Source organism: Stegodyphus dumicola, chromosome 1 (assembly GCF_044657685.1).
Source record: "Stegodyphus dumicola isolate Sdum_Otavi_A_Nest chromosome 1, ASM4465768v1".
NCBI classification, from domain to species: Eukaryota; Metazoa; Arthropoda; class Arachnida; order Araneae; family Eresidae; genus Stegodyphus; species Stegodyphus dumicola.
The window spans coordinates 285,919,867-285,939,137 of NC_140768.1; the positions used below are offsets into that span (position 1 = coordinate 285,919,867).

Consider the following 19,271-nt stretch of genomic DNA (forward strand, 5'->3'; position numbering starts at 1 on the left):
AGTCTGTGCCAATCTGGTTATTTCCACCAACCGATGCTGACTAGTGTTTCGTGGTTGTTGCTTGATCTTATCCAGGAAACCAATTTTTCATTTAACGTCAAGTCCTGTTGTGACATTTTGGCAGGGAAGATAAGACACGCACACAGTTCACTGACTAAAGTGGTCTGAAGAACCCTTGGTGTTTCAGGTTCAAGATGTTGAGGTCAAGAGGGAGATAAAATGCTCGCCATTCAAAGCCTTGGCACTAAAATCATCCCAAAAAGGTGATGAAATGATAGCTTTCTCGTGTAAACTTTAATGATGATTGAGAGGTGGGAATTCCTTTCAGGTGGAGCCAGATGCTCTATTGTTCATTTCCTTGAAACTCGGAGGCACAGGTAAAAGAAAATGGTGCACGTGTTCACCTCCCACTGGTTTTGCTTTTGTCATGCACTTTAAGGAATTCCTGACCTTTGATAAAGCATTTTCCTGGGGGGCCACTACTACAGATCCTCCCATAGGTCGTAGACCACTTGTACATCCGGTGTACGCGGCCGGCTTGTGGCTTCTGTTTCTTCGCTCTCACGTTTTTTGATCCAATTAAATGAAATTTTGGACCGCTTACATTACTTACTTAAATGAAATTTTGGACCGAGTAATCTACATATATGCATGCATACAAGAACACATCCATGCATGCATGCATGCATACATACATACATTTCTGGATCTGGTCCTGATAACAACAGTACTCTGATTTTTTATGATTTTTCTAATACAGTATAAAGTCCGCAATCCGGACGTCCATTATCCGGAATGATCTATAATCCGGACCTCAAAGCCGTAAACTTACGCATGCGCGTAAAGCGTTTACCCATCCGTGTTTAATTCGCGCATCCATTACGCATGCACGTAAAGCGTTTACCCATGCGCGCTTCCGATAGAAAGTGACAGAGAGGTTATTGAAAGCGAAAAAGTTTTGATTGACAAGTTAGTTGGTATTCTTGACACAGCAATTACAGGACTTGAACAGTGGAACTTTGTAAATGAACAAGAAATTATGTCTGTTTATAGAATTAAAGAGAAAGTATTAGCACAAAAAACTAAACAACTTAAACAATGTACATTGAAAGAAATGTTTCATGAAGTAAACAAATAAATATTAAGCTTTTTTTTGTAAATTTTGATACCCTTTAGATCATAATTGCTCTTTATTTCATAAATTATGGTTTCATATTATTAATTGTATAATTTTTGCGTGCCATCTTACCAGATTTAAATTGATGATCTATAATCCGGAAAAACCCCTAATCCGGAATCGCCGAAGTCCCGACGAGTCCGGATTACGGTCTTTGTACTGTATATCTTTTGTATTGTTTTTAAAGTTTTGAAGAAATTGTTCGGTCACATGATCATTAATTCTAAAATTGTATTTTAATAATTTACAGTAATAAAGAAAAAAATTAATATAAATATATTTTGTAGTATCTTTTATTTTAACTGTGTGTACAACTCTGTGTAACTCTTTCTTACGTTTTTTAAATATTATTTGTGAACAGAACTGTACCTGTGAGCCTTAAAGACAGCCAAATAAGTATTTTTCAGCAAATCATCCAGTCATTCATCTCTTTTCTAGATTTGCGCATAATTAGAAAGTACCTTTTTCTGAAATGTTTCCTTCATTTACAGGAAATATGTTTCCTTTTTCTCTCATAAATTAAAAAAAAAGTTTTTTATGTGTAATAATTAATCTAATATTATTATCAAAATTCTTTTAAAACAAATTTTTCTGAACTGTTCTGCAATAAGCTTTCTGTAGCAAAAAGTATTACAGTGGATGGACAAAAATATGGAAACACCTTGTGAAATGCATGTTTGAAAAGAAAGATTGATTTTAATGAAATGTGTAGGTGGCGCTAGCTTTTTTGACTACTGACGCCACCTATACAACTTCGTAAATGTGCTAAACAGTTCAGTTGTTGTCGGAGTACTGTTATGTGAGGTTGTCATTGCATTATGTCAGAGTTAACAGACTTTGAACGTTGGCAAATTGTTGGAGCACGTATGGTAGGTGCTTCCATAAGCAAGGTAGCCGAGGTGTTTAGTGTTTCAAGAGGTACTGTATCGAAGATTTATTCCGCATATTTGAAAAGCGGAAAAACATCATCTGCTAAATCACAGTGCGGACGAAAGTGTGTCCTGAGTGATCGTGACAGACGATCATTAAGGGCAATTGTGACGAAAAATAAGAAGACCACAGCTGCAAAAGTTACTGCTAAAATGAATGTTGTGTTACCGAACCCTGTGAGTACCAAAACAATTAGAAGGGAGCTTTATAAACGGGGAATTGCTGGCGGTGCTGCAACTGAGAAGCCACTCATCAGGGATGCTAATGCCCGTAACAGGAAAAGGTGGTGTTTAAGTCATAAAGCCTGGACTATAGAGTAGTGGAAGCGAGTAATATGATCTGACGAGTCTTCTTTCACATTGTTTCCCACTTCTGGCCGAGTTTACGTCTGGAGAACGCCATCTCAAGCCTATAATACAGACTGCTTGTTGCCAAGAGTGAAACATGGCGGAGGTTCTGTTATGGTTTGGGAAGCCATATCGTGGTTCTCTGCTAGTCCCATGATAACTGTGTCAGGGCACATGACTGTCAAGACTTATGTGAACATTTTGGCCGATGAAGTTCATCCCATGGTACAAACTTTGCTCCCCGATGGTGATGGTGTCTTCCAAGACGACAAAGCCCCTGTTCACACAGCTCACATTGTCCAGGACTGGTTTTCTGTGCACGAGGATCCCATCTCCCCTGGCCACCACAGTCACCAGACCTGAATATTATCGAACCTTTGTGGTCTACATTGGAATGGAAAGTGCGTTCTCATTATATCCACTGCCAACATCGTTATCTGAACTTGCCACCATTTTGCAGGAAGAATGGTATAATATTCCCTTGGCAAACATACAGGAACTGTATTTATCCATTCCGAGAAGACTGCAAGCTGTTTTGGATGCCAACAGGTTTCCTACACCATATTAAGCAAAGAAACGTGTTTTTTTAAAGGTGTTTTCATATTTTTGTCCAACCCCTGTATGTTGCATGCAAAAGAATAAAGTTGGCTTATTTTCAATATATGTTTATTTCAGATTTGGTGTTATTAACTAGAATTTTTTTTTTAGATAAGTGCTCCCTAGTTCTTATGCAGTAATTATAAGTGTTGAATTTGAGGATATTATTATTATTATTTTTTAAGATGCTCTGAATCTAAACTTCAAAATGGAAGAGATTCCTGTTAATGAATCTGATGATTTGCATAGGTAAGTAAAGTATCAGTTTTATTAAATTATCTAGTCAATTGCAACTTTCAGTGATTTATTTAAAATACTAAATCATAACTTTCAGTGATCTTCACTGAAGTGCTGCCATCGTATGAAGGTCAATTTTTAACTTGAAAAATGTGATCTTGTATACGTTGGTACTACACTATCTATCAATATGTATTTGTATACCTGCAATGTTAAAGAAAAAACAAAATTTATTTGTATTCAATAGTTGGTAGAGGCTCTATGAGCAGCAGTTACAACCTCAACCCTCCGATTGTATGACGGTTACTGATATTTTCTTCCACTTAGCTTTGAGAAGACATGCAAGTTCCTTCACTGATATTGGGGTGTTATTACACCCTTTAATTTGGCAATCCAACTCATTGTAGATGTTCTTGATAGGGCTCAGATCTAGGCTGTGGGCAAGCTAGTACAATTGGTTAAACCCGCTGTCACCATTCCAATCCATGGTGGACCTCGGGATATGGTAGCTGGTGTTGTCATCCTGAAAGTAACATGGACCAAACCCATAAAACTGCCTCAACATGGGAAGCACACTGTCATCCAGAATAGTGCAATAGGCATCGACATTGAACTTGCCATGAATTTGAACCAAGGGTTCCAGTCCATGCCAGGAGAAATACTCCCAAATCATTATTCCCCCTACGAACTTTATTGTGGGTGTAGTGCATTCTGGTTGAAGTTGTTGTCCAGGCAGACGCCAGACCAAGACCCTGTTGAACCTTGTTTCATTGCTCCTGAGAACCGATTTCCACTGACCTATGATCCACTGTTGACTTGCTTTACACCACATTAACCGAGCAGTGTGGTTGGACTTTGTCATTAAAGGCTTATGGGTTGAAGCACGACCATGAAAATCGAGCAGTTGGGCTTCCTTACGGATGTTATTCATTGAAACAACACTTTTGGATGCCTGTTGAAACTTCTCGTATGTGGGCCATCAGTTGGGTGTGATTCTTCTTAATTTCTGTAGACAGCATGCGTCGGTTTCTATCTCCCAGTTCCATGGGTCTGCTGACTAGGGGCACATTCTGACAGTCACTGCTCACCTTCTACTTCTGAATCTTGTAGGCCACTGTCTATTTTGTGTAATTCAGAAGACTAGATATACTACTTAAGGATCGACCATTTGTGTGGTAACTGACGATTTTACCTTTCTTGCAATCAGATAACTCTGCACTTGGTGGCATCTTGCATGCAGCTAATGCCAATGTTGTTTCCTATGTTACTGTAAAAGCCCAGAGTCTGGTAAATCCTAGGTTTTTACCAGTAAAACCTAGCTTTTACCAAAGTGAATCTGTAAAATTCCGAAGTATGCTTTAATAAATTTTCATTTTGGACTTTTACTAAACCAATGTGTTGAAACCTAAAAGTTACCAATGCCTTTCAGTTAAAGCCTGAAATGAGGGATCGCTTATGATAAGATTTTGCACTCGCAGATATATTATATACAGTGTCTTCCTCCAAAAATTAAAACACATTTTTTAACTTTTTAATTGGTAATATAAAACTTTTTAATTGGTGATCAAAATAAGGTGTGATTTAAGATTATGCCAATAAAATTGTCTTATAATTATTTTTCTAATTTACAAGAAATGAAAATAAAAAATGCAATATTTATGCCATTTCACAAACAAGATTCCATGTGAAAGAGCTGAATTAGTGCACGATTCTCTTAATAACTACTGAAGAGATTTCAATATTTTTGAAAATAATTTTAGCAATAATTAAAAAAAATTAAAATTGATAGTTCAGAAAAAAATTAATAAAAATTATGAAATTTAAAAGAGAAAAATGTAGTATGTTTTTCTTTAATACATCTAATGTTCTTACTACCTGTTACAACAAGGTTGACTATTATGGCATTTTGAATTACAAAGTAGATCAACTGGTTTCCACAAACACATCTTTGTAGTACCCTTCTTTGAACAGTTGCATTTTCTGAGTCATTTTTTTGTCCCTCAATTAAATAAAGTTTTTTACTACTTCATGTACACTTTTTACTCCTGTACCAACTTCTTTAATGTTTGAAAAATTTTCTTTGCAAAAGGTAACCTGTTTTTTTTCTGTACAAAGATTTTAATTTACTAAACTTACTACCAAGAACATAAAACTCATCATCATTAATATCTACAATAATGGCTATTTCTGATTTTGAATCCATTTTCGGTGTATCGATATCAGGTACTTTTATTTTAACATCTTATCCTAGAATAGGTTTCAGAATGTTTTTAGTAGATGCAATCTTCATCTTCTTTGCCTGCTAATCAAGGCCTTCCTTAGCTGTCTTTCGAAACACTTTCACATTTTGAACTTTATAGTTGATAATCACACCCATTGTGTCAGAGCATATATCTGATTCTCTTTTTTTCCCCCCAATTTGAACTTCAGCGTCTACTTCGATTGTTATGCATGATTCTTTTTTACATGTATTATTATTATTATTATCTTGCCATTCTAGAAAAACTGTTCATTCAAGATTAGTGCCTTCATCTTCTGTATTAACCATGCATTCATTATTAATATTTATAATTTATTAATATTTATAATTTTTCAAAGTTCTCTTCAATGGCTGTATTACTAATCAAATTACGTGGAAAAACTGAGTTAGCAAGTCCCAGCTTTATAGGACAACCAGATATAGCTTTGTAAGGTGAACATTTGATTTCCTTGTGATATGCTTTGTTTCTCATTGCTTGAACAAATTTTAATCCTCCCAACCATTTATCTGTATTATTTGTTCAGGGTTGCCACGCTATCTGGTAAACCGGAAAAAGTCAGGGAATTCGGAAATTGACCAAAAAATTCAGGAAAAAGTCAGGGAATTTAAATATTTTAGTCAAAATCTGGAAAAGTCAAGGAATTGTATACGGAGATTACCCCTCCAGCCCAGTGAGCGAGTTTTGCGCCAACGTTGGAAGTGATCACTTTCTTGGCGAATTGTGTATCGCGTGAGCGTCATTCAGGCAGCTGGCATAGAGCCAATTTTCGCAGCTCCAATTATAGATTGTCTTTTAGAAAGGCAAAGCAAGTTTCCAGTAACCTCAAGAATCACATGTGCAGTGTTGAACTAAAGAAAATACTTATTCTTGTATAAAACAAAATGGTTTAATCCTAGTATACGGTACTATGGAGGTTAGAATCAAAGAATATGTATTGTAAAGAAGGAAAACTTTTCTGCAACAGCGTGGCTCCGATCCTGTAGAAAGAAATAGCGGTGGAGTAGCGAGCATAACTGGCACCTGGAGCAAAATACCTTTTTGGTGCCCCCCCTCGGGAAAAACACAGTGATATGATGAAAATCTTGTTTGGAGACCATTTGGCGCCCCTCTGCTAGCAGCGCCCGGGCATCATAAATCCCCTTGCCACGCCACTGGGAAACAGCTGCGCATGCACAGATGCCAAACTCAAAGTTTGAAGGTCACGTTATCAAAAGTTCATAAAATGAATATCGTTTAAAATTTCTTTAAACTTTGAAGGAAAAGAAAATATTTTTTCATGCAAGTAAATTAATTAATGAATTAGTTATTTTTTTGGGAGGGGGGAAACAGGAAATTAAAAAAAAATCTGAATTGTTTCAGATTTTAAATTATGTCCAAAGGGTCTTTTTTTTTTAACGTTTTGTGTATTACCTTTATTTATTAAATATTATGTTCTTTGCACTTAAACCATAAAATTTAGTTCAATAGCAATGTTGCAAAGTAATTTTAAAATGAGCGTATCTTTAGAATTTCCGATACACAGTTCGACGTGCTGTAGATAAAAAGGTTTTTTTTTCCTCCGTAGAGTGTTGCCATTGCTCGCTTTTAAATCATTGAGTTTGTTACTCACAAGTTCATTAAATTTTTACAAAATATAAAATTGATAATAAAAGAAATATCAAATTTCAAATTGAGGATTTCAGATGCCCATATTCGCAGTAGGATTACGTCATTAAAAAATGGATGACTCTATATACCGTTGTTTTATCACAGTGCAAGAAATATACATACATTTATGCAGAATTTTCTTTATTTAATTTCTTCAAATATAATGCAGGACTCTAACATTTTGTGGCAACAGTTTGAAAAGTGAACCGACATTTATAGGAGTCCGATGCAAAATGCCAAAACAAAAGTAATAGTCCTTCGAGACTGAAATCCCTTTGGACTAAAAAACACTACGAAAATCCGATCTTAAATTATTGCGAAAAATCAAAGAAGAAACTTTTTTGTTGAAGAACGTTTCTTCTTAACATGCCTTCCTCAATTTCTTGTACTCATCATAAAGAGGGAAATTCTGGCTGTCAGGTCTCGTCGCAAAATCCCTTGGCAAATTTTCTTTCCCCTTTCTAGCGGTGTAATAGCATTACCTCTATGGAACATTTTCTTCTTTACATAGACGTTCTTTGGTTAGAATAACCTCCATGTATTCTATTCTAACCTCCTTGCACGGTACATATGGGATTTAACAACATTATGATAAGCACTAAATGGGTCATTTTGGTGTTGGCGATAATTTTTAAAATCGTGCCAAGGCTTTATCGTATACTAAGATTTTACTGCAAAATCTTTTAAACATTTTTTTAAATAAATGCCTTATTTGTCATTTTGCAGTAAAATAAAAAAATAGTAATCAGTCATCTAGGCTAACCATGTACTAGGCTAACCATGTAATATAACTATATTCGCTAAAATATTGTTGATTATTCTAGTTCTATTTTTATGTTATTTGTATCATTTAATGTTGCTTCTTCCCTCTAAATTTATTTATTATTAGTAAATAATACTTCCAAATTTCAGGAAATTTTCTCTGGCATAATCCTGAAATTCTAGCAGTATGATGACATACCATTGCAAAATTTAATGCAAATATTCTTTGCTTATGTATGCTGCGAAATAAATGTAAAATATCTGAATTTATTAAAAAAATATCATTAAATAGATTTCTTTCTTTTGTTTAGCTGCAAAATGTCTGCAAAGAAAAAGCCTTCTTTTATTCCAGATTGGGGAGATTCTAATCTCAATTTTCAGTGGAGAAAATGACTCCTATTATAATTATAATAGTAATGCTTTGGGGATATAAGTTATATGTAATTGTCAATTGGGGATATAAATTATATGTAATTGGCAAATTTTTGTGTTTTCAAGTAATACCATAATTAATTTACCTCTTACCACAGCCAATGTGCATTATGTGGATAGACTGGAATTTTCTTAAAACACACCTGGAAAACCTGGAAAAGTCAGGGAATTTCATTCTCCTGTTTGAGTGGCAACACTGTTTATTTCTATCCATATTGCCAATACGTTCTCAACGTCTTGGTTTGCCCGTTCGACAGAATCTTGCGATTGACCGTTTCTTGGCCTACCATGAACTATTTTTATATCCTTCCACATTTCACATAAAGTGTTTAGGATTTGGTTGCAAAAATTCCGTTCCATTGTCGGAACAGAGAATGTTCGGGGCTTAATTCAGTTTCTTAATCATACGGCTTCTTCCACCACAGCCAACTTCGATGTGAGAGTTATATATGGCATTGAAGATTTCATCAATTGTAACATAATACAAGATTTCTGCTTTATCTGTAGATAATAGTGCTACAAGGTTTGTCCTCTCCTCCAATATTTAGAATATCATAACATTTAAACATTCTGTAATCAGCTGATTGTTTTTGCTTTCACTTCATTTATTGAAGAAGTGTATTTCTTTTTAGTTAAATAAAAACAGTTATCGTGCTTATTTTTTACACATTCAAACAAAATGTCATAAAACTTTTTAATACATAACATCACTAATTTCCTTTCAACAAAATAAGAAAAGCAAAATATGTTGAAATGGAAACAAACTGCTTCTACTATAGATCATAACTTGTTTGAATTCGCTTGAAGCTAGACTGCAAATGGCGCAAATAAGAAGGAGCAAAAACGGAAAAGTGTTGTGATGGAATTTGCATGTTCAGGTTTATTCAGAGTAGATTTAAATCATTCATTTCGGGCTTTTACTGGAAGGCGTTGGAATTCCTAGGTTTTACTGCAAAGGCTTGGTAAAAGTCCGAAATGGAAACGTATTAAAGCATATTTTTTACGAAGTCAACTTTTATTGGTAAAAACCTAGGATTTAAAGTAACACCTACACAATATTTGAACTTTGGAGGGGCGGGACATAAATCAGGATCACAGATATTGGCATTTGCATGAGTGTCCAAATACTTGTTAGTAGATACTATATTATGCCATGGCTCGAACAAGCATTTATTCTGCTTTACGCATTAAGTCAGGAATGAGGTGTACTTTTATGTGAAATGGCTCACTTGGTTAATGGTATTAGCCTGCTCGTATGAATTTCTAGAAATTATGAATACCGAACTTTCGCAACACTGTCAGAATCATTATGCAAGTGCACACTTTTTTTGCATAGCTCTATTGACCTCTTTATGTTGGTTGCATGAATTCAAAATACTTTTAAATTCATACATTTAAAAAAATTCATAAAATTGTTAATTTTCATATAATTTTGCTATTGTTCACCATATTTATTTGTTTTAAAATGCATACCTGAATTTTGCCATGGATAGTTTACAAAAGCTTTGTGGTTTTCTAGGTACCAGAAAATTTGCATGAAAACTGAATTACTTTAACATTTATAAAAAATAAATAAAGCAGAAATGCGTTCTTAAATATTAAAAATTTAAAAGGTGTAATTCATTTTTAAAAGTATCACTTCCTATGTAAGTGGAAAAATAACTGAAAAGAACATTTGTACAGTATATTTTCTTTTATTTAAGATGTGGAAAAATATATTCTGACATTCTATACATTGTATTTTGATGCATTGTTTTTAAGATTAGATGTTTTGAACTTAAATATGCAATTTTTTCATTACATCTATTTCTTTTTTTAAATCATAATGGTTTATAAGAAATATTTATGTACTGATAAAAGTATTTGTATCAAGTTTTCAATAATTTTTGAAAAGTTAGATTAGTTTTTCATGGATGTGTTGGATAGTCATATTTTTTTTTTTTGTATAGAAAGCCAAAATATATTATTTAGATGTTTTTTTTAAACATTTAGAAATTTTTGTCATTTTAAATTTTTATATGTCTTACAAAGTAAGATGTCAGTTGCTGATGAATTTTAAAATTTGGAGTACTTTAATTAAGTTTCCTTAATTTAGATTCAGAATTAAATTTGTAATCTTTCATTAAAGCTATTAATATTTCCTGAATAACTGTTTTTATTCAAGTAAATTAATCACTGTAATGCTATTGTTATAACATAATGTTTTTTTTATGCTTTTTTTGCATAGAGGTATACAAGTTGTTCTCAAGTCCTCATACCCCTTTGGATGTTGCAAAAATTAATGCCATTGTAATTTTAATTAATTTATTTAGTGCCCGTGGCACTTGAGTACTTACATGAATGTGATATCCAGTAGATCTGTACATCTTCAAGCGTGTTGCATGCACAGATATATGTGTATATGCACACCTCCATGTCGTCCTTCAGCAGGGTTTGTACAGTCCTTAAAAGTCCTTAGATTTTTTGAATTGATTTTTGGTCTTTAAAAGTCTTTAATTTTGGCCAAATTCAGCAGAAGGTCCTTAATTTTAATCATCTGACATTTCTGTCTGTTTTTACGACTACCATTTTGAGTGTGAATTAGCATTTTGGAGGAATATTTTTGGCGATTCAATGACATATATAGTTTTCTTTTGAATGGGTTCATGGGGTATAATTTGTTCTTATTTCTAATATAAATGATGGGATAGTAGAGTTTCTAAGCAAGAAGTGAAGCATAAGCGTTTTGAAATTCATTTTTTTCTAATAAAGAGCTTTTAAACAACTTTTCGCTTTTAGAGATGTGAATTCTTTTATTAAACGGTTCTAAATTTAGTGACTTATCAACATTTTGGCGATTTTAAGATCAGTTTCCATAGAAAATTCTCAGAATATGCACCAGTTTTCTCTATAAAATTAATTTTACACTTTTTCCTTTTCCCCCTTTTTTTCCCCAAATATTTCTTTCTTTTTTTTGCTGTTACAGAATTGGTAGGGATAATTTTTCATTAGGATTTCATTAGGAGAAGGATTTGAAGGCAAAATTTATAGACCCACGCTTCTAGAAGATTCGAGAAATATGTGACAAAATGAAAAACGTCTCCATGGTATCAACACTTGGTGCATGTATTTTACAGAAAGTTTGCTATGAATTTCTTACTTTTTGGAGAACGTCTGGAAGAACAATGAAAACATAATATTTGAATGTTTTACTTCTGATACTAGAATCTTAACGTGTATTTTTTTCCTTTATTTTCTGTACTTTTCACTAGACTCAAGCATGGAAAATATCAAAACTTGGGCAGGCATTATAGAAAGGGATTTTTTTATTAATAAAGAAATTAAAAACGTTCAATTTAAAAGATTCATCTAATATGTCTTAACGCATCATACACATAGCTGGCACTAGGCATTTTCTCACCTGATGCAATCTGTGTGGATCCTAAATTCTGCTGCTAGTTGCCTTTCTAAATTCTGCCTCCAGTGCCTGCTCTAAATTCTAAAAGTTTTGCCATTTCTAGATTTTGTTGTTCGTTGTGTCACTAAATTCTACCACATCAGCTCTGTAACCGGCCTTTACCATATATATTTCATGTTTCTTCTAAATGTTCATATTACTAAAGAAATAAAATTAGTTGCTTTTTCTATGCATTCTAAATGCATTCAGTGTTTTTTAGAATAACAGAAATCCTTAATTAAATCCAAAAATTCTGAAATGAAAAGGAAACATGTTGAAGAAAGAAACTGAATACACAAAGAAAATTATTTTTCAAAGAAATGCGCAGTTATTATTATGTAAATTACCAAATTGTTTATTATTTCAGCCTTTACTATAATTTCCCATTTCTATTTCCTCATATGATAGAATTTCTGAACCAGATTAAATTAAAATTAAGTTGTTTAATCTTTGACCACTACTCCACATTTTTAGTTTGAATTTGACTGTTCTTGTTTAATTACGTCACCGTGAGCTGTAATTGATTTTGTTACAGCTCAGAACATGCCTTTATGTTCTAAATTTGTTTTAAATAAGAGGCTTATTTAAACCTTTGATATTGTAGTTACTTTCAGACATAGCAATAATATGCTTCACGTCTGTTGGGGGGTTTTAGACTGTTTAACTTTTAGCAGATCAAGTAAACCCTCATAGGTAGGTAGGTACATTGTGGAGAGGTTGACAAGTTAGGAGATAAAGCACACAGAGACTAGCAAGAGCATTAATTAGTTTGCATATTGAAACAAATCTGTAATTGTTGGGAAAGATGATTAAAGAGAAGGACATCGATATAAACTAGCCAAATGTTTGGGAAGGCTTCCAATTAAAATGACTGATAAATATTTTGTTGAGTGTTGTTGTTACAAAACATAAATGTTTTGTAGCTTTTAATGTGTAATTATCCTAATATCATTTAAGAATCAATGTCATAAATTACATGTATTTTAAACTGTGAAATTTTACTAGATTTTGATTTTAATAGGGGCTTTTTTAACAAATATTGTTAAAAAATAAAATTTGATAGTGTCCATATAAATCCATAATGTTTAAGGTTTTCAAACTACCTAATTTAATTATTTATAACTGCTTACCCTTAAAAATTATCTCTACATATTAAAGCGAGTTATTGCATTTCATTAATACTCACTGTGGTCAAAAGATAAAATACAAAAATGTAAAAATTCAAGTAAAATTTATTCTTTGCATCTGGCAAGATTTAAAATGATTGCTTTAATGGCTTATTGGAACCTTAAAGTGTATTAACTGGGTTACAACCACTGGAAGTCTACATGAACCTACGACACTAACTGCATCAAACAGAGCTTGACTAACTTTCAACACTTGCAAACTGTGCATAGATCAGGCCTTTCAAGTTTATTCTAATCGGCAGGTCTCTCTCTAGGCAAGCACCAGCGGTGACAACATTCAGTCTTTTGTTATGAATATGCTGATTATGATCTTACTTCTCATTTTAATGTATGCCGTTTGACATAAAATCTACCTGCTATTTACTAAACCTCTAGACTGACCAAGTATGTGACAAAATGAGACATACAAGAAATCAACGTAAAGCTAACTGTTAATAAAACGTAAATGTCACTTATCTTCTTTGAAGTAATATGTCCAGCTGTTATAAGTGTAAGATATTTAATGCTTGATAAATTGCTTAAAGTTTATTTTATTCTCAGACTTGTTAATTACCGTAATTTCGCGCATATAGTCCGCGGACTATCTGTGTTTAAAATGCGAATTTTTGAAGCTGCGGACTATCCACCAGTGCGGATAATACGCTGGTTGTTCACGGTTAAAATTGTTGAAATTTAAAAAACACGCTGTCGTGAACTGCCGATGATCAAATATAAAAAAAGCGTGAGATTCCAAGTATCCTTCGCACTGCTTTAGCACAACTGCCGGGAGGGGGAAAAGTAGTTGATGCGTCAACTCGGTTTATAGGAGCCATAGTAGCAAGTACCTGGAGTACGAAAAAAAAAAGCGTGATTCGTTTACTTATAGCGTGGTTTGGCAACACCGAGTGAGTGGAGTCGAAGGTCACATTTCATTACCACTTATCACGAGGATAGCATGTTGCACAGTATTTTGTTTTCGTATTTTGTCTTTCATCTTCGCTAACGTTGATGAAACATCGCCGGAGATTTACTGCTGAGAGGTAGTTGAGAAAACTGAAAAAGATGGAACTAGAGAAGCGGGCCGTTATTGGTTTAATCCTAGTACCTGGTGCACACGGGATTTGACTACTTTTGGCGACTTTAAGATGAGCAGTAAAAACGGGACATACACGATGAGTAGTTAACGGGTCATTCAAAGAAAATATATAGTTAAACATAGTATATACTATGTATATAGTATATATACTATGCGTGTATAGTATATATATAGACGTTCTTTGGATCATTTTTGGTGTTGGCGATAATTTTCAAAGTCGCGCCAAGGCTGCACCGTATACTAGGATTTTACTCCGTTATTTTGAAGTGGACAAGAAAGCGGTGAGAAATTTGCGCAAACAAAAGGATGTGTTTAAAAAGCATGGGAATATTGCCGTATTAAAAAAACGTAATTTCGGACGTATAGTCCGCGGACTATCCGGTGGTGCGGACTATACGATGGTGCGGACTATACGTGCGAAATTACGGTAATTCATGTTTAGTAATAATACATACTACTTAGGGATCTATTTTATTTTTAGGATGGTATTCCAAAAATTCAGGCATAGATAATATTTTTAATTGCATTTATTCAGTTCTGGTTTGCTCATAGGTTCTTAATTTTTTTCATTGATGGTCTTTAAAAGCCCTTAAAAGTACTTAATTTTCATGTGCAGAAATGTGTACGAACCCTGTTCAAAAGTTGCAGAACATCTGAAGAGTTATTGGTACTTTTCCATTTCGCTTATGCAAAATCTTGCTAAGCAGATTTTATTAGCAACAACACATAGTATACACATAAAAATATGTTAACAAATGTTAGTTCTAAGAATTTTTTGCTTTAGAATCATAAACATTTTAGTGTTGTTTAAAATTTTTTCAAATCTTTCGTTTTCCTTCTCCAAATAAATTCCATGAGATAACTTTTCAAATGATGATGTGCACCGTTCTTCTGTGTTTCTCATTTTCCCTACCTCATAGTCTTTCTATAGTTTGTGTGTGTGTTCCAGTTTCCTGATAAAAAAAATGATATTTATAGTTCACTTTGAAATGTTCGAAACTTTCCTCTTCCAGTTTTTCAGTGTAGTACGATTTCCACGAATCTGAATATATCATAGTTCCTTTTTCGATATTTTCCTTAAATGCTTCTAATGTAATGCTCATGAACTGGTTTGGCTGCTTAACAAGGAAACATTCGTTTATTTCACGCAAGTTCCACCATTGATTCACTGCTGTGGTGGAATCCGTCCCACATTGTTTTTGCACTTTGTGAACATATTTTCATCCACTTCGGTGCTCATACCAGGTTGTTTACATTACACAAACCTCATGCATGTAGTTATTCCAGTCCACAATTGTGCTGTGACCGATTTTCAGCTGACTGATATTCATACCATTTAACTGAAGTTAATTCTTTGCTCCAACCATAAATAAACTTCACACACTTCAAGAAACTCAATTTCGATGACTTAAGCCATGTGCCTTTTCAGATACTTCTTTTTACTATGGCAAATTGTAAGGTTGCAGCGCTACTGAATTTTGTCTTCGAAATACAATTTCATTCCATGATTAATATCAGAAGTAGCAATTTTAGGTAAAACGCCTTTCGCTTGAAAGATTTTGACAGATTCTTTCTCTGTTCTGGGCAAATCCCAAATTTTCTTTGGTTTTTCATTCCATTTTTGACGTGTTATTAAAAAGACGTGACTGATAAAAACATGGCTGCATCTTATATTGAAAATGTGGCCATAAAAGCTTACCAGCTGGGATATACCATTTAGCAGTGGTTGTATCACTTTTGGTGACTTTATCACCTGTGCCGACGAAAGAAAAATATTGAGTTATCTTTTGAAAATGCTTGCTTTACTCTTATATACAATTCATGTCTACCAACAGTAGCAGACATTTAACTTAAATAGCCCCTGTAGTGAATTAATTATCTGTGTTGAAAGGTTCAGGCTTCATGCGGATCATTTTAATACAGATGGAGATCTTGGAGAAACTCACAGTCCAGCAGCCTGGAATCTGCTCATTAATGAAAATGAGATGGAGTCCTATCGTGCTGTATGAGCATCCCATGTATGAGCCATGATTCCCTTCTCTTTCAGCTGAGATATTAATAACATTTACAGTATTATAAATATAATGTCCATTCACATGTTCATAAAAAATATGGTCCAAACATGAAAGCAATGTTACTATTACTACAACTAGTACCATAATTAAAATTACACCGACTTTCTTCTGTATGATACTCAGATTTAGGAGTACTTCCCAAAAAGCAATGTACATATATAGAGATTTAAATTCTGAAAATATCAATAACATTTATATTGTACCCGAAATTTCTGTGGTATTTCTACTATCTGGTGACAATTTGGCAGCAAATATGTCTTGCTGATGCAGATATGTAACTGATTACTCAGGTTCTAACAGAATAAATCATATGAGCATAGTAAATATAATTTTTTTTTCCTTTCAAATTTATTCTGGTATCAGGGCTTGATTCAGAAATGTATGTATGTATGCATATGTAAGTACATATATACCAGCATACATGAATACACGCATCCATCCATCCATCCATCCATACATTTCTGAATCCAATCACAATAACAGAAGAGTACCTTTACTCCTTTTCTTAGATTTTTTTTTTATGTATCCAAAGCAATCAATGCTGCCCTTCCATTGTGTGCTTTCCTGAATAATATATAATTTCACTTAAATTCAGCCATATGCCATTAACTTGAGAAATTAAATATCTTCTGTTTTTATTACTTGGCAAGTTCTAAGATCTCTGAATCTAACTTGGCAAGTTCTGAACTTTGGGTGGGAGGAGGGTAAGTATAGCTAGAAAGTAAATAGAGCAAGATTAAATACCCTATTAGCAGAAAATGGCTATGGTTATAATTGTAAAAGTTATCCAGATATTTATTGGAAAATTATAGCCATCAAAATGCAGGGTGCAATTATTAAATGTGAAAATAGCATATATCTGTCCATGTATGTGTGATTTTAATTATAGTGATGTACGTATGTTTTTATGTGATGTAATTTAATTCTCATTTTTAGTTTCTTGGATGTTGAATTAGAAGCTCTGCAATCCATATATGTAAATGAAATAACGATAATAAAAGATGAGCTGTAAGTTTTATTTAAAAGTTTTTTTATTTAACTTTTATAGTAAGTTAAAATATAATTTTTTAAAATTTGAGTTTGTACTAAAGTTATGCAAAGATAAATTTAGCATTTCTACATTTTATTCTTCTGTTTAAAAATACATATATTTATCTTACTATGTTTTATATTTAAAATAAAGTTGCAGTTTTACTTAAATTGCAAAAATTTCAATTGTGTCATATTATCTAAAAATTAACCAAATTTATTATTTGCATAGGGATTCTACATCTGTATCAATAGATCTTTATCCTGCTACTGCTGATAATCTTCATGAACAGTATGTAAGGATGACACTTAAGTTTACTTTAAAAGAAAAGGTACTTGCCATTTTTAATTTCCCTAAAATTTAAATAGCTTTGTAGCAGAATTGATATAATTCTGTTAGAATGGTGTCAGTTAAAAATGCACCAACATTGTGCCAAATATCATGGCTCAAGAACTTACGTTTACGTTTGAAATATTGTTGCTCAAGATTTCTAGTTTTTGTTTGAAATATCATCACTTGTTATTTTTAGTATTTTTTTAAGTTTTTGACATTTTTTGATAAAGCTTGATCACACAGTTTGACAGTTATTTAATGACAAAAGGGCTGCCATAAGATTATTTCAGGGCAAAGGAATAATTCATAGCAATAAATTTTGTTCTCAAAATCATCTGCTGAAGTTAACTTTTGACTCAAACAAAGCTCCTATATGGCGTTGTTATGGTGTTCTTGCTGTGGAAAAATAGGATTGAGAATGAAAACATGGTTTGAAGGTTCGTATCTTTCATTCCTCACTGCCATTTGTACTGTATATATGTGATATTAGGAGTTGATGTCAATTGAATTTTGCCAATTTCAATTAGAAATCAGCCATAAACAAATGCAGATTAGAAGTGTTGGGTGCATTCTTCTGGAACGATGGATATTCAGGGGTTTATGCCACAAAAACAAAGAATGTTTTCTGGTTGCTGTTTCTAATCACTGTGCTGGAATATTGATGACAGCCATTCAGGAAAACATTGCAAATGATAGCATTATATTTTCAGACTGCTGGAAAGGAAAGAGGAATGAAGAAATTCTGTCTGTCAACATTCAACTGTGAATCACAGTTGTAATTCTGTAGACCTCGAAACTGGATGCCATACTCAAACTCTGGAGTGATTGTAGGACAGTTTTAAATGGCAGGCACTACTTGCAAACATTTAGAGTCATATTTAATAGAATTTATGTGGCATTGGATATATTCAAAAAATAAATATTTTTCTGCAATATTGAATGATGTTTACAATTTTATGCCACCTGTTTAGATTGAATTTCGTCTTGTTTTATTTTTTTATTTGTATGTAGAATATTCTAGATTAAAAAAATTAAAAATAAAAATTGGTAAAAGTATATTTACGGGTGCATCTTGGCAATACTTGGCTATTTTTAGCAGTACATAAACACCTGGTTTGTGCAATTCTTTGACTTATTATTTTGGCTTTGGTTGTGTCATTGCTACACAAATCCAAAATAACAAGTCAAAGAATTGCACAAACTCGGTATCCATGTACACATCGACCTAGTTTCTCTTAAAAAAAATTTCAGAGAATTGCAAGAATTAGGCTTTGCACACTCCCTTGACTTCCATCTACACATCGATCAATATTCACTTAAAAAGTTAAGGAGCAGCCAACAAAAAGTATATAATCTCAATAAACTACATTTAAAATCAAACAATGAAATAACACAAAAAAGGAAACTCATCTTATCACTACACAAAGGAAATATCCATTTACTTTATTTACAAATTTCCCTGTCTTCAGTCAAACAAAATTCCTTAACAGCATCCAAAAATTCACTGAAATTATCTGAACTAGAATCTATACTGGCATCGCGACATAAATTCACGAGTCAAAAATATTCTCTGGAGTGCAGGTATCCTCCGATATTCGACCGTACGCATTTCCTTCCTACAAACAGGACACTTATAATGGCAACTAAGTAAACTTCCATTTACGCACCAGTCAATTAATGCTTTTTTCCCTTTCGTTTCAAGTCGTACAGAAACTTCAAATTAATCTTGCAACATTCAGCCATTT

General features: G+C 33.2%; 1 protein-coding gene across 5 annotated transcripts in view; it reads left to right on the plus strand.

Moving 5' to 3' along the window:
- The window catches only part of LOC118200409 (uncharacterized), a 56,434-nt gene that overhangs the window by 6,233 nt on the left and 30,930 nt on the right, over positions 1-19,271 (plus strand). For 2 of the 5 annotated variants that reach the window (XM_085808195.1, XM_085808219.1), the window contains exons 2-4: positions 3,237-3,300; positions 17,100-17,171; positions 17,425-17,524. In XM_085808195.1, the coding sequence (XP_085664321.1) occupies positions 3,237-3,300; positions 17,100-17,171; positions 17,425-17,524 (236 nt within the window). Of the gene's footprint in view, positions 1-3,162; positions 3,301-13,916; positions 14,033-17,099; positions 17,172-17,424; positions 17,525-19,271 lie in introns of those variants that run through there. The other 3 variants (XM_085808210.1, XM_085808202.1, XM_085808226.1) reach the window with 2 other exon arrangements.